The sequence below is a fragment of the Prinia subflava genome, chromosome 1 (genome assembly GCF_021018805.1).
Source record: "Prinia subflava isolate CZ2003 ecotype Zambia chromosome 1, Cam_Psub_1.2, whole genome shotgun sequence".
In the NCBI taxonomy this organism is placed as follows: Eukaryota; Metazoa; Chordata; class Aves; order Passeriformes; family Cisticolidae; genus Prinia; species Prinia subflava.
This window is the reverse complement of record NC_086247.1, coordinates 152,974,344-152,988,546: the sequence shown is the minus strand read 5'-3', so window position 1 is coordinate 152,988,546 and position 14,203 is coordinate 152,974,344. Positions and strand designations below refer to the sequence as shown.

The 14,203-nt window shown below is 60.6% G+C and overlaps 2 protein-coding genes across 6 annotated transcripts; both read right to left on the bottom strand.

Moving 5' to 3' along the window:
* Window positions 1-324: 324 nt before the first annotated feature.
* LOC134561111 (zinc finger protein 282-like) lies at window positions 325-4,893 on the bottom strand. 2 transcript variants are annotated; one of them, XM_063417798.1, is made up of 7 exons: window positions 4,637-4,893; window positions 3,371-3,772; window positions 3,152-3,278; window positions 2,609-2,722; window positions 1,701-1,811; window positions 1,454-1,576; window positions 325-1,335 (listed from the first exon to the last, which is right to left on the bottom strand). In XM_063417798.1, the coding sequence occupies exons 1-7, from the start codon at window positions 4,658-4,660 to the stop codon at window positions 608-610; spliced, it is 1,629 nt and encodes a 542-aa protein (XP_063273868.1). In that variant the 5' UTR covers window positions 4,661-4,893; the 3' UTR covers window positions 325-607. The 2 variants fall into 2 exon arrangements, with proteins under 2 accessions (XP_063273868.1, XP_063273859.1); XM_063417789.1 differs by lacking the exon at window positions 4,637-4,893 and having other exon boundaries at window positions 333-1,335; window positions 3,371-4,529.
* Window positions 4,894-5,911: 1,018 nt separating this feature from the next.
* LOC134561160 (peroxynitrite isomerase THAP4-like) lies at window positions 5,912-12,440 on the bottom strand. 4 transcript variants are annotated; one of them, XM_063417893.1, is made up of 6 exons: window positions 12,307-12,440; window positions 10,923-11,504; window positions 10,270-10,375; window positions 9,258-9,362; window positions 6,729-9,091; window positions 5,913-6,628 (listed from the first exon to the last, which is right to left on the bottom strand). In XM_063417893.1, exons 2-5 carry the CDS (start codon window positions 11,286-11,288, stop codon window positions 8,574-8,576), a joined length of 1,095 nt encoding a protein of 364 aa, XP_063273963.1. In that variant the 5' UTR covers window positions 11,289-11,504; window positions 12,307-12,440; the 3' UTR covers window positions 5,913-6,628; window positions 6,729-8,573. The 4 variants fall into 4 exon arrangements, with proteins under 4 accessions (XP_063273976.1, XP_063273993.1, XP_063273963.1 ...); XM_063417915.1 differs by having other exon boundaries at window positions 5,918-6,628; window positions 6,729-9,058; XM_063417906.1 differs by having other exon boundaries at window positions 5,912-9,091.
* Window positions 12,441-14,203: the final 1,763 nt, after the last annotated feature.

The window sequence follows — 14,203 nt, the reverse complement described above, 5'->3', positions numbered from 1 at the left end:
GAATGGGTCACGGACAGGGGACAGGAAGGACCCAGGGGTGGCTCGGTGACAGGAGTGGGGGTCTCCACACAGCCCCACCCAGCTGGTGACACGGGGACCTCCTCAGTCCCCACACCCCCGGCCCCACAGCGCTGCCATTCCCGCACCATTCCCCCTTTCCCACCCTGCTGCCGCTGCCTTCCCAGGGCGCAGGACCCCGGGCCGGGGCCACAGAGCACGGGGGACCCGCGGGCGGGGGGTGCTGACGGCTCTGCGGCCCAGCACGACTTTATTCCGTATCGCTTCTTCCATACAAAACTACACCCCAAGCACTGTACAGCGGGACGGCGCGGGGGAGGGGGGCAGTAAAAATAAGCAGCGGGGGCGAGGGGACAGAGCGGCAGGCGGGGGGTGGCGCGGGGGACACGGCGGGGGGCTGCCCCCACCCCGTGCGGCGACATCGTCCGTGGGGGGAGCGCTGGGGGTGAAGTGTCCGTCCGCGGCGGGGGACCCGGGGCTCGTCCTCCTCCCCCCGGGGCTCCCCGCGCCCCCCGCCCCGGTTTGGTCGGAAGCTGCGTAGCCGGGGGCCGTGCCCGTCCCGGGGGTGCCAGTCCGCGGCGGGGCGGCCCTAATCCCCGGGGGGCAGGATCCCGGGCGGCGGCAGCGGCGGCGGCCCCGCCTCGGCGCCGTGGACCCGCTGGTGGTCCTTGAGCGACTCCTTGTAGCGGAAGCTGCGGCCGCAGGCGGGGCACTGGTACGGGCGCTCGCCGGTGTGGATGCGCTGGTGCTTGAGCAGGTTCTGCTTGCGGATGAAGCTCTTGCCGCACTGGGCGCAGGCGAAGGGGCGCTCCCCGGTGTGCAGCCGCTGGTGGTTCTGCAGGTGCTCCTTGCGGCTGTAGCACTTCCCGCACTCGGAGCACTTGTAGGGCCGCTCTCCGCGGTGGATCATCTGGTGCCGCACCAGCCCCGAGTGGCAATTGAAGCTCTTGCCGCACTCGGCGCACGGGTAGGGCCGCTCGGCCGCGTGGCTGCGCTGGTGGATCCGCAGGCTCTTCTTGCCGCTGAAGCTCTTCCCGCACTCGGCGCAGCCGTGCGGCCGCTCCTCGGCGGGGCCCGGCGGCGCCGCGGGGACGCCCCCGGCATCGGCCCCCGGGCCCGCCTCGGGGCCCGGAGCTTTGCCCAGTCTGTGCTGCGCGGGCAGAGCCACCGCCGCCGGCACCGCCGCCTGTCCCTCGGGGGTCCCGAAGCCCCCGGCGGGGAAGAGCAGCTCCCCGGAGCCGCCCGGCAGCCCCACCTCCTCGGGGGGCTCGGCGTGGGGGCACCGCTCCTCCGTCTTCACCAGCAGCCCCTCGCCGGCTGCAGGGGACAGAGAGACCGGTCAGCCCCACCGGGGACGCTGGGGATGTCCCCAGGTCACAGCTCGTCCTGGGGCCGTGCTCCCCCCCACCCCTGCCCCACGGTGGGGGTCGCTCACCAGGACCGGGCCCCGGGGGCAGCATCTCCCTCTCGGGCAGCTCCCAGGGCTCCCGGACACAGGGCTCCTCCTCCTGCTTGATCCACGACAAGAAGTCGTGCGCGGTGATCAGGGCGTCCGCGCCTGCAGGGAGGGACGGGGACGGGGGCAGGGACGGGGACAGGGACTCAGCCACGCGGGGCCACTCCCTGCTCCGGGAGGCGGGGAGGGAACGGCTCCGGGGGTGCAGGCTCAGCCCCGCGCTCACCTGCGCAGGGGTCCGGGGGCATCCCCCGCTCCTCCGGGAACTGCTGCTCCCCCACGAAGGCCACCTCCTGCTTGATCCGGGACAGGATGTCGGAGGTGGAGATCAGCGACTCTGTTGACAGGGAGAGGCTTGGCCGGGGCCGGGATGGAGCCACACGGTGAGACCACGGCCACCACACCCCGTGGTGTGTGACCCCTGGACTCCGGCCCCAGGGGACATCCCCACCCCACAGCAGTTAGGGACATCCAGCACTCCCAGGGAGCTGTGGGGACAGGGTTAGGGTTAGGTTAGGGACAGCCCTTGGTGATGGGTGACCCTGAGATGGCCATGGGGATGGGTGACCTTGTGACAGCCCTTGGGGACAGGCACAACCCCTGGGAACAGATGACTGTGGCAGAGCCGCTGGGGACAGGTGACAACAACACAGCTGATGGGGCTGGGTGACTGTAACACAGCCCCTGGGCTCTGACACAACGTGGTGGCAGCAGGGGACACGGGATCTCCCAGTGATGGATATCCAGGATCTCCAGCACAACAGTCACGGATTTTCTGGGGTCACTCACAGCAGTTCCCAGTCACAGCAGGAGAACTGGGCCCAGCAGGGATGGGATGCTAGGGAAGGAGGAGGGGCGTCCCTGGGGAGAGGAGGGTGGGGGAGAGCAAGGTGGGGACAGCGGGGGACAGTGGGGACAGTGGGGACAGTGGGGACAGTGGGGACAGTAGGGGCAGTGGGACAGCAGGGACAGCGGGGACAGTGGGACAGCAGGGGCAGTGGGGGCAGTGGGGACAGCGGGGACAGTGAGGACAGTGGGGACAGTGGGGACAGTGGGGACAGTGGGACAGCAGGGGCAGTGGGGACAGAGGGGACAGAGGGGACAGCAGGGACAGGTCCTCCTGTGGTGCCTCACCCGCGCAGGCGTCCGGGGGCAGCTCCCTCTGCTCCAGCTCGCGCTGCTCAGGGACACAGGGTCCGTCCCCGCGCTCGCTGCGGGGCTGTGCCTCGCTCCTGGAGAGGGCCCCATCTGCCAGGGACACAGACCAATGTCACCCCATGCCTGTCACCCCCTCCCTGTCACCCAGGCTTCGGGGACACTCTGGGGACACACCAGGCTGCCAGGACCTGGCTTCTCTCCTGGCAGAAAATGTGCCTAAATCCCACAGCATCTCCATGCTGGAGGACGTGTGGACTCGGGTCCCGAGTTCTGGGGGACAAAGAGCCTCTCCAGCCCCCCGGGCAGCACCGTGGCAGCACTGGCATGGCATGGTGTGTCACCCTGTCCCCACACACAGCACGAGCCGTGGAGCGTTCCCTCTGGAATGGGTGGTCCCAGGACACAGCGAGTGCCACCACTGACCACTGGCAGGGGACCAGGGCACCCACGCTGGGGACCCACTGAGGAGACACAGCCACCGCTCCGTCCTGCCAGGAGAGCGGGAGAAGGGACATTTACCCAGGGACAGCAAAGCCTCGTAGTTCTCCTTCACCAGGTTGTTGTACAGCTCTTTCTGCCACTCCTCCAGGTTCTTCCACTCCTCCGCTGAGAAGTAGACGGCAATGTCAACAAATGTCACTGGCACCTGTGGGGACAAGACCCCCCGGCTCAGCAGCGCCGCTCCCCAGGGACACCGAAGGTCCCCCCAGTGTCCTGCAGCCCCCCGGGACACTCTACCTTGGGGACCTCGCCCCGGGGGCCAGGGGGCAGCCGCAGCACCCAGAAATTCCTGTTCTTCAGGAGGTTCTCCACGTTCTCCAGGCGCCGCTGGAGCAGCCCATACTCCTGGATGAGGGTGCCCAACACGGCCCACTTGCTCTCCAGCTGGTTCCCGAATTCCATGGCCGTCTTCTCGCAGTCCAGGAGCTTCTTCTCGGCCGTGCCAGAGCGTCCCTCCAGGCTGAGCAGGCGGGTGGCCAGCAGGTCGATCTTCCTCTCCATGGCCTGCACCGTGGCCACCACGGTCCAGAGCGAGGCCTCTGCGGAGTGCAGCTGCGCCTCCCGCACGTGCGCCCGCTCCGGCAGCAGCGGCGGCTGCAGCGGCATCAGGTGGGGAGCCTCCATGTTCCACTCCTGCACCTGGGCCACGGGGACGCCACCAGTGGGGGGAGGCCCACGGTCACCCCCTGGAGCCTCTGCTCCCCATTTCCGGGGCTTTTGGCCACCACCAGCCCCAGAACTGCAGGGGACTCCTGTGTGCGATGCCCACCGGCCTGAGGGACAGTGAGTGGCAGTGCAGGGTGGCCGTGGGGTCAGTGCCCATCCCTGTCCCCATGGAACACGTGCCAGGACTAGGCAGGTCACCACGGTGACTTCTCCTAGCTTGTCACCCCAGTCCCCTGGGAGCCATCTGTGGGTCTGCCAGGGCTGGAGGAGGATGGGGCTGGGTGGGCAGGGAGCAGCCAGGGCAGCTGTGGACCAGGGGTGTCCAGGGACAGCTTGGGGACATAAAGGGACATGCCAGGACAGCGGTGCCTGGGACATCCCTAGGCTGAAGCCTGCTTAGAGCATCCCGGGGCACCCCGGGGCATCCCGGGAGCACTGGGATATCCCGGGGCAGAGGTGCCTGGGGACACGCTGGGAACACACGGGGCATCCCGGGTCAGCAGGACATCCCGGGAGCACCGGGGCCACCGCGGGTCGCGTCCCTGGGGACGTCCCGGGGCACCCCGGGGCATCCCGGGGGCACGTGGACATCCCGGGTCAGCGGTGCCCGGCGCATCCCGGGGCCGCACGGACATCCCGGGGCAGGGGTGCTCAGCCACATCCCGGGGCACCGGGGCCGCCGCGGGTCGGTCCCCGGAGGTGGGGGGGCCCCGCGGGCTGGGGGTGCCGGAGGGTCCGGCCCGGGCCGGGCGGCGGGAGCGGGGCGGGCGGGGCGGCTCCGCCTGCTGCCGGTGCCCGGTGCCGGTGCCCGGTGCCGGTGCCCCGGGCCGCGCTTACCTGGGCGGGCGCCCACTCGGCCATGGCCCCGCGGAGCTGGGCCGGGCCCCGGCGGCCGCGGCCGGGGCTGGGGCTGGGGCTGGGGCCGGGCGGCGGCGGCGGCGAGCGCGGAGCGGGGCCGGGCCGGAGCCGGGGCCGGGAGCGGGGCCGGGGCCGCTGTCGGTGCCTGCGCACGGGCCGGGCCCCGCCGCCCCGCCGAGCAGCCACGGGCAGCCGGGGAATCGCATCCGCCTCCTCCGGGCTGGGCGGCAGCGGGCGGGGAGCGGCGGCGGCGCGGAGCGCGGAGCACTGCCGCCTACCGGCACCGGGAGCGGCTCCGCCACCGGCGCGGCCCCGGTACCGCCACCGGGACTGCCACCAGCACCCACACCGGCACCGGCGGCGGCTCTGCCACGCCAGTGGCACTGCCACCGTCCGCTGGCACCGACAGCGGCTCCACCACGGCCGCGGGCACTGGTACTGTCACCCTCAGTGGCACCGGTGCCCCGGCACTGCCACCTCCACCGCTGCCACCGCACCGGCTCCAGCACTGGCACCGCTGTTCGGCTCTGCCACCGGCACCGGTGTCTGCACCGACATCAGCAGCGATGCTGACACGGGTGTGGGTGACATCGGACTGGGTTTGGGTCTGGGAACACAGGTTTGGGTGGCACCGAGCCGTGGGGGAGAGGACATGACCCCCCACAACAGGACCCCTGTCCTGGGCAAAGACCCGCGTGGGTGTGGGGCTGGGAACCACCCGTGTGCTCATCCTGCCCCTGGAACCTTTCGTTTTAACAGAGCCGGGGCTGGGGCTGGTGCCAGGCCGGAGAAAAGCGTTGCGGTCCCGCCTTCCCGGGATCACCCCGGGAAAAGCTCCTGCAGTGCCTCGGAGTTCCAGGATCCGCATGGATGGGCCGTGACGGGGGCTCCCCTGGGCTGGACAGGGAGCGGGGTGACCCCAGTCCCAGGAAGGGAGGGCAGCGGGACAAGAAGGGTTAACAGCCCGAGCAGCGTCACGGGAGCCTCAGCAGCCATTTCCCTGCGGGATGTCACCGCTCCCTGTCCCTCCAGCACTGTCCCCCAGCTGGGACACCCCAAGCCCCCCAGGCCCAGCTCCATGGCCCCAGGGCTGAGCCTTTTTCATGAAGGTGTCTCCTCCAATATCCCATCCAAATACGAGTCCATTCACAAATTTTCCGTCCCTGTTCCTGGGAGCAGAGCCCGACCCCCCGGCTGTCCCCTCCTGTCAGGAGTCAAGGTCCCCCCTGAGCCTCCTTTTCTCCAGGCTGAGCCCCTCAGCCTCTGAGGTTTCTTCATCTCATCCATGGATTCACCTGCTGCCAGCACAGACAGGGTTTGCTCAGTTTATTCCCCAAATTTTCCAAACATCTCTTACCACGCAGGTGATTCCTCCCTGGGAATGTCAGTTCCTCCTGGGAGAAGCTTTGATCCCCAGGACAGCCCCTGCTGAAGGTGCTGCTCTTTGGGGGGAGCTAAAGGTGGGTCTGACACGGCAGCGCTGCCCCCCAGGAGTGAGGGGTGCTGGGCCTGGAGCATCCCACGGATCCAGGGGTCAGGAGACAGAGGAGCCTTCCCCCTGTGGAATGGGGTTCATTCCAGCCCAGGAGCTCACATTCCCTCCTGCTGGGGCTCTCTGAGGGCCTGGAGCAGTGCAGGATGTCCTGGCTGTAAAACCACAGCCCCACTGGAGCATCCCAGCCTGGAGAGGGACTGGGGACAGGGGATGAGGGACAGGACACAGGGAATGGCTCCCACTGCCAGAGGGCAGGGCTGGGTGGGAGACTGGGCAGGAATTGTTCCCTGGCAGGGTGGGCAGGCCCTGGCACAGGGCTGTGTCTGTCCCTGTATCCCTGGCAGTGCCCAAGGGACAATGTCCAGGCTGGACACTGGGGCTTGGAGCAGCCTGGGACAGTGGGAGGTGTCCCTGCCATGGCAGGGGTGGCACTGGATGATCTTGAAGGTCCTTCCAATCCAAACCATTCTGGAATTCTATGAGGAATAAAAGCAAAGCCAACCCCGGGATTTCACTTATGAGAAGGAAACAATGAGAAGCCAGTGCCAAAAGGGTTTTGGGACATCATTCCTGTACCTGGGATGGGCAGGATGCTTTGGGGCTAGGTCTGTTTTCCAAAGGCTGCTCAGCACTCCTGGAACTCCAGCCCGGCACCAGCTGGGTGTTCTCTGCTGCTCCTCAGGGGCTGCTGCGCCCAGAGACTTCATTCCAGCTGGAGTCTGTGACTGAGGACACCCCTCCAACTGCAGGCAACACATTTTCCCTCTTGGCACCCAACTGGAATATTCAAAAACACTGAAAACCACCAGCACGTGGGGAGAAAACACAAAATCTGCCTGTGCTGCCTCCACAGGCCCCCCCTCCTCTCCTCTAATCTTACCCTCTCCCTGCTGCGTTTCCACTTCCCAGAGGAACATCACAGACACACTGTACACACATTTAGAATACATCCATGTTTTTTTTCTCCACAGAATTTCAGAACCCAAAGCAGCATCTCACCCCACAGGAAAACAAGGTGTCAGTATAAAAACAGAACCCAAAAATAGAGTTAGTTCTGCAGGTACAGCAGCTAAAGTAGGGAAATAATGCCCGGAATCAGTTGCTTCAAATATCACAATCCCATTCCAAATTCTTTATTTTTCATCCCTGAAAACCTCCAGTGTTCCTCTGTGCTACTCTGGATGCTCTCCAGCACACGTTGTTTGGTACACCAGGTTTTCTTAATACCCCTTTTGGTGCAGCCAGTGCTGCTCTATCCAGCTCCTGCTCCAAGGAGGAGATGGATGGAGCATGGCAAGAACAACAGGAATTACCCAGGTCGTAACCAGTGCCCATCAGGGCAGCACCAGATTGAGTCAGAACTCGGTTCATGTCTTAGATTGCAATGCAGGATGTAAGCAGCAGTTTGTATTCTACCACCAGCTGTTAAACCCAGACAGGGCAGGGTTCTTTATCCCTTCCAGGACCCGTCCCTCATAAACCCTGAGTTCTTTATCCCTTCCAGGACCCATCCTCCCTCCAGGGGATCTCTGCTGTCCATGGGCCATCGAGGCTCCCTGCAGGGCTGATCCAATTCCATCATCCATGGGAGATGCTCCACCCAGGGGAGGAGCCCAGCACAGCCTGTGTGCACTGCATTCCCACCTGGATAAACCCTGGCATTCAGAGCCCAGCACAGCCTGTGTGCACTGCATTCCCACCTGGATAAACCCTGGCATTCAGAGCCCAGCACAGCCTGTGTGCTCTGCATTCCCACCTGGATAAACCCTGGCATTCAGAGCCCAGCACAGCCTGTGTGCTCTGCATTCCCACCTGGATAAACCCTGGCATTCAGAGCCCAGCACAGCCTGTGTGCTCTGCATTCCCACCTGGATAAACCCTGGCATTCAGAGCCCAGCACAGCCTGTGTGCACTGCATTCCCACCTGGATAAACCCTGGCATTCAGAGCCCAGCACAGCCTGTGTGCACTGCATTCCCACCTGGATAAACCCTAGCATTCAGAGCCCAGCACAGCCTGTGTGCTCTGCATTCCCACCTGGATAAACCCTGGGATTCAGAACAGCAGCACAGCCTCTTTCCACTGGATTCCCAGAGGAAAACTGGACCCATCTCAGCACCACTGGAGCTTCAGAGGAAACTGCACCCTGCTACAGGATCATCTCTGCTCTAACAGAACCACATCTGTCACTGCAGGAGGACTGCAGCCACCATGGAATTGGACAGCTGCTAACACCCCGACCAACAGGGTGGCAGGTTGTGTTCTGACTCTGCCAGTGGTTTTGTATTAATGCATTTTATTTTAATTTTCCTATTAAATCGTACTTCTGACTTGGGATCTCCCACTGGTTTGCTTCCAAACCAGCACAACTCCATTTGGGCAAACTGCCTGGTCCCCAAGCTCCGCTCTGCCCCATACAGGACTATAAACCCCCAGAGCAGGGGAGCAGAGCAGGGGTTTTGATGTCTGACTGCCCAGCCGTGCCCCAGGCAGGCCTGTGGCCCGTGGGTGAGGTGGAAATGCCCCCTGGGGTGGCCGTGGAGGGCGGGTTCCTCGTGGGCACGGGGCGCTGCCCGGCGTGGGCGCGCTGGTGCCGCAGCAGGTACGCGTGGCGGGCAAAGCTCCTCCCGCACTCGGCGCAGATGAACCACGGCGCCGCCGCGTCCTCGGGCCGGCCCTGGTGGTACAGCAGGAACCGCCTGAACTCATCCAGCCCCTGCCCCGCCGCAACGCTGTTACTGCTCCTGATTCCCGTGGGATTTGTTCCATTTGTTGCCGGATTGTGGCAGCTCCCTGATGTCTCCGCCTGGTCTGAGCTGTGGCAGTGCTGCGGCGCTCGGGATGCTCCTGAGGGGAATCCCTGGAGCTGTGTGCCTCCTGCACCCTGGATCACGGCACCACCGTGGCCTGGAACAAGGAGATTCCAAACATTCCCTGTATCTGACGGGAGAGAACACAAATCTCCAAAGAACAACACGTCCCAATTCACTGCTTCTGGAGAAAACCCCTAAGTTTTTGGTTAAAAGAAATAAAGCAGGGATGAGCTGGAATCTCCCATCCCTCCAGTTTAAAGGTGCTGTCAGTGAATTCCCACAACACCACACACCTGTGCTGAGGCTGGAAGGAATTGAGGAAGGAATTTTCCTTCCCTCCAAATCCTGTGGATCCTTGACCTGTGCCGCTCCTCCTGCTGGGACATGGCTTTCTGCAACTGAATGAGGAACAGAAAGAACACGGGAATGATGGTTATTAATATTCCCCCCGATGGTTTTCCAGCAAATCCCTGCATTTCACACTCTCTAAAGAGCATCTCTGTTATTCCAAGAAAAGATCCAACGAGGAGTGAGCAGCAGCAGCTGCCCCGGTGTCTAAAAGGGTGCAGGTGAATAGGATTTGTGCTCCAACTTTCATAAAATATGCCAGAAATTACACCTAGAAGGTTGAAGATAACATGTTGAGAAGTAGAAGGTGTCAGATTTGGGCTTTAACCCCAAATTCAGCCACCTGGTGCTGGATTTTCATAGTTCAGTCCTGTCTTTTTCCCAGCTAATTCCTCCTTGTGCAATGCCCCCATTTTCAGCAGGTTCTTCTAGGAATCCATCCAAGGAATTACCTGAATGCTGAGGAGCCAGGGAGGGCTCACAGCTTCAAATTTAAAATATCAGTGACTTCAAGCAAACATATAGTTGGGTGTTTAAAGCTAATTAACAAGATTTCTTCATTTTCTGGGCATCATTCAAGTTATTCCACTATTTCTGCACCAAAATAGTTCAATTCTCTTCAGTGAAATCCAAACCCAGATGCACATCAGGGTCTGGGGATAAGGAAAACACAACCTCACTGTAATTAATGAGGGTACAGGATTAATGATCCCGTGTGTCACTGCAGCTCCTGTATCCAAACCTTTTCCTAACCTCGTTCCTTGTTTTTGTTGGCAGCTGCATTCCCTGGGATCCTAGACTGTCCTTCAACCTTTTAAAGGAAAATCGTGGAGCTTCTTGTCTCTCACAAAGATTGACAAGCACTTAAAAGTGAATTCTCTAAAAATCCAGGGGTCTGAGGAGTGACAAGAGCCAGGCCACACCCAGCGTGTGTCCCTTTGGAGATGGAAACCCAACCTTTTTCCAGTTTGATCACAGATCCGTATTTCTCCTTCAGCAGTTGCTTATAAAATTCATTCTGCCAATCCTGCAGGCGTGGCCACACAGGAAACATCACAGGGATCTAAAAAGCAAAATGTTCCACCATCAGGGAAGCTGTGAATCCCTGAAAACCCTCTTATCCCAACAGTTTAAACACGTGGGCACCTCCCAGCTGCTCCCAGCGATGTCTGTGCTAAGTGTAAGCAGCATATTAATGAAGGATTTTACATAAGAACCTTCTAGTGTTAATCCAGAATGAGAGAAAAGGCTTTAAAGTGATGTGACTCAGCCAGAACAATGATTTGCTCCAACAACTGGGTCAGAAATTAGTCATAAAAGCAGATATCTGTGGTCAGCATCCATGCCCAGCCCCCTCAGGCAATGTGGTTCTTCCTTCAATTAAAAATAAAATAATTCAGTGTTTTAAATAAACCTTGAGGCACAGCCATGATCTGTCAGACTGGCTGGAAAAGCTCCTCCCTGCTAATGAAAGCTTATTATTAAGGAATAACAATATTATTATTATTAATTAAGCCCTCTAAGGGATATTTTTCCAAGCCGCTTCCAAGGCTTTACACACAAACCTCCCTTTAATTTAATTTATTCCCGCTATCCAACCCCTGAATTACCCCACAGGGCTCGGAATTCCGGATCTGCTTTCGTTTCCTGCTGCTCATCCCGGTGCTGAAGCCCTGGGGGGTCCCCACGAGCCAGGTCCCGTCCGTCCCCAGGATGAATTTGCTGGGAACAGCTTCCTTCAGCAGGAGCCGCCTCTTGCGGATCTTCAGAGGGTCCATCCTGAAGGAGCTCTCCTCGAAGTGCTCCGAGCACAGGCAGTGGTACTTGGAGGGCGTGTCCATGTCCCGGCCCATGTTTTGGATCCACTGCCGCAGGAGGGGTTTGTTTTGCAGGGGGAATCCATAAAAACTCACCGAGCTGTTCTTGTACACCCCGCTCGTGGCGTTCCGGCAGTACAGGGCTGCGCAGTAACCCATGGGCACGCAGCAGGGACGGGGGAAAACCCCAAAAAACACAGCAGGGAGAAAGGGTAAGGGAGTTCCTCACCAGCCTCAGTCCCAAACACATCTGAATCTCTCAGAAAACCCCATGGTTTTGGCAAAGAGGAGGAGCTGAGGTGGCCGAGTGAAACACGGGACTGAGCTTCCCACGGAGAGGAGCCAGGTCTGCCCCGACTACTTCAAATCAACGATCTGAAAAGGAAAAAAAAGCTTGAAAATCAGCTTAATGCCCCCTGAATATGCAGATTTACATTTAATTAACCCCTGTGGTATGCACACAGATGTGAGCTTTGTTCATTTGTGTATCCATGAGGGATCCCGAGCTCCAAAGGTTATCCAGCACACAGCACAGGGCTGAGAGACAAATAATTCCCAAAAAATGAAAGTTTGTGTGTGCAACAGCTCCCCCACCGTATCAGAGCAGAGTCTCAGAGTGTCGATCATTGAGGAGATCTTTGGACAGGAACACTGAAAAAGGGAATAAACCATGCAGGGATCCTGCTGCTCCGAGGAGGAGATCCCAAGGTTTGGGGATGTCAGTGGTTAAAAAGGAACAAGGATCAGAAGGTCCAAAAAAAGGCTCACAGAGCTTGATTACTAAATGAAACACTCAGCATGAAATCGGTATTTTTGTCCTTATATTCTGCTAATAAGAGAAAAAAATAATAAAAGAAAAGAAGGAAGAGAGAGAGGGAGATCAGATGGGAGAGGGAAGGAGATCACCAGCCCTGGCTCCTGAGGGTACATTTTCACAGGGAAGTTTTCCTGCCCTGGAATTAGGTTTCTCCTTTTTCATGTCAGTGAGTGAGGACACACTGTCCCTTCTCCCAGAGCGTTCTGGAACAAGGTTTGGGGGGTCTTGAGCCACCTCTCCTGGATTAATCTTTGTCTGACACTCTGTGCCTCTTTCCCACCCCATCCCTGCACTGCCTTTCCCCACTGCCTTTATCTCCATGGAGCAGTAGGGAAGGGGCCCCAGGAGGTGCTGCCCCACCTCGTGTTCCTCCTTTCTCCAGCCACGTCCTGTTCCAACGGGCTGCTTAGGGAGTTTGGGACACAGCAGCACATCAGCGCCTTGGGGCCAGGTGTCCCCAGGTCCCCAGCACAGAGAGGGCAGGGACAGCTTGGAGCGAGTCTAGAGGATCCCATGGAGCTGCTCTAGGGCTGGAGCCAGGCTGGGAGAGCTGGGAATGTTCCCCTGAAGAGGAGAAGGCTCCAAGGAGAGCTCAGAGCCCCTGCCAGGGCCTGAAGGGGCTCCAGGAGAGCTGCAGAGGGACTGGGGACAAGGGATGGAGGGACAGGACACAGGTGTGAAAAATGTGAAATGATTAATTCATGTTCTTATGGTAAATTGAAAAACTATAAAATTGCATAAATGTGTATTGGGTAAAAGTCTATGTTTTAGGAGACCCTGTAGCAGATGGTGAAACAAACAACCCTGAAAAAGCAGGCGCCTCCATTCAGAAAGGAACAAAGGATTTACGGGAAAACCTGCAGCCTTCTCCAGTACCGGGAGGAGACTCATCAAGATAAGGTGGCACAGCAACTCACACCTTGGTTGCCACCTTCACAGACTGTCACCCATATCCCGATCATTCATCAACCATAAGGATCTATAGATATTGGACATTAACCTATGAACTGAGAAAAGAACTCTTTTCAGCCTGGTCGGGGAAACTCTTGAATTTGTATAGCTAGTCAGGAAACAAAGGGAAATATGGGGAAATATTGCCGAGGGCAGAATAAAGTGTATAAAAACCAAGCCCCGAACCGGGCTGATTTGTGAACTGTAGGGGAGATAGCAGGCTGCCAGGTTCTGTATCTCACGGTTCACCCTTGGCATTTCCCCGGGAAAACTCTGTCAAGTGTCTCCGCTGTTGGTGGGTTTATCGAAATTCTGTAATTCGATCTTTATTAATAAATCAAATTATTTTAATTGGAATATCGTATTGGCATTTATAACAGAGGTGTCCCTGCCATGGCAGGGGTGGCACTGGGTGGGTTTCCAGGTCCCTTTGCAGCCCAGCCCCGCTTTCACCCCTGCACATGCCGGGGGTGTCTGTGCCCCTCTCCCCGTCCCACAGCTGTGGGGGGAAGCGGTTATCGGCGCTGCCCTCGCGGTGCCGGGGCCCCCGGGAAGGCACCGCAGGGCGAGGCCGGTCACGGCTCTGCACCCCAGGAATTGCCGCGGGACCCCCGCGCCCCCCGCTCCGCGCCATGCTGCGCCGCCATCTTCCTCCCCCTCAGCCGCGCCGCGCCGCGGCAGCCAATCACAGGCCGCGCCGCGCAGCAGCAGCCAATCAGAACTCAGCCATAACCACTTCCCGCACGCCATTGGCCCGCCGGGTTCGCCCACCCTTCCCGCCTCGCCTCGCGGTGCCCTGCACGAGGAGAGGGCGGGAGGAGCGCTCATCCCCATTGGTCACCGCGCAGAGAAAGCAGAGCGCTGATTGGACGAGAAGGGGAGGGAGGCGGAGATTGGGAGCAGCGTCCACGCGTTGTCATGGCAACGGCGGTGGAGCCTCCACCGAGCACCGGCCGCGGGTCGGGACCGGAGCTCCGACATCTGTCACCGAGCACCGGCCGCGGGTCGGGACCGGAGCTCCGACATCCCTCACCGAGCACCGGCCGTGGGTCGGGACCGCAGCTCCGCCATCCCTCACCGAGCACCGGCCGAGGGTCGGGACCGGAGCTCCGGGACCCCCTCACCGAGCACCGGCCGCGGGTCGGGACCGCAGCTCCGACATCCCTCACCGAGCACCGGTGGGACGCGGGATTCGCCGTCTCGGAGCGCGGTCCCGGGCCGGGGGAGCGGAGGGACCCTGCCCCGCCTGGAGCTCAGGCGGACCCGGGGACCGGCCCCCGCCTCCCCGCCCGTTTCTTCCCAATGC

Bases quoted from the DNA above. Each gene is read 5' to 3' on its own strand.
- LOC134561111 (XM_063417789.1), bottom strand. From the start codon at position 4,177: ATGTCCCAGGCACCGCTGTCCTGGCATGTCCCTTTATGTCCCCAAGCT. The intron at 1,812-2,608 runs GTGAGGCACCAC...CCCTGTCAACAG, and splicing joins GCCCCCGGACGCCTGCGCGG to AGTCGCTGATCTCCACCTCC. The intron at 1,577-1,700 runs GTGAGCGCGGGG...CCCTCCCTGCAG, and splicing joins GCCCCCGGACCCCTGCGCAG to GCGCGGACGCCCTGATCACC.
- LOC134561160 (XM_063417906.1), bottom strand. From the start codon at position 11,288: ATGGGTTACTGCGCAGCCCTGTACTGCCGGAACGCCACGAGCGGGGTG. The intron at 10,376-10,922 runs GTAATTCAGGGG...TTTGCTTTTTAG, and splicing joins GGAATTCCGAGCCCTGTGGG to ATCCCTGTGATGTTTCCTGT. The intron at 9,363-10,269 runs GTTGGGTTTCCA...TTCCTCATTCAG, and splicing joins TGTGATCAAACTGGAAAAAG to TTGCAGAAAGCCATGTCCCA.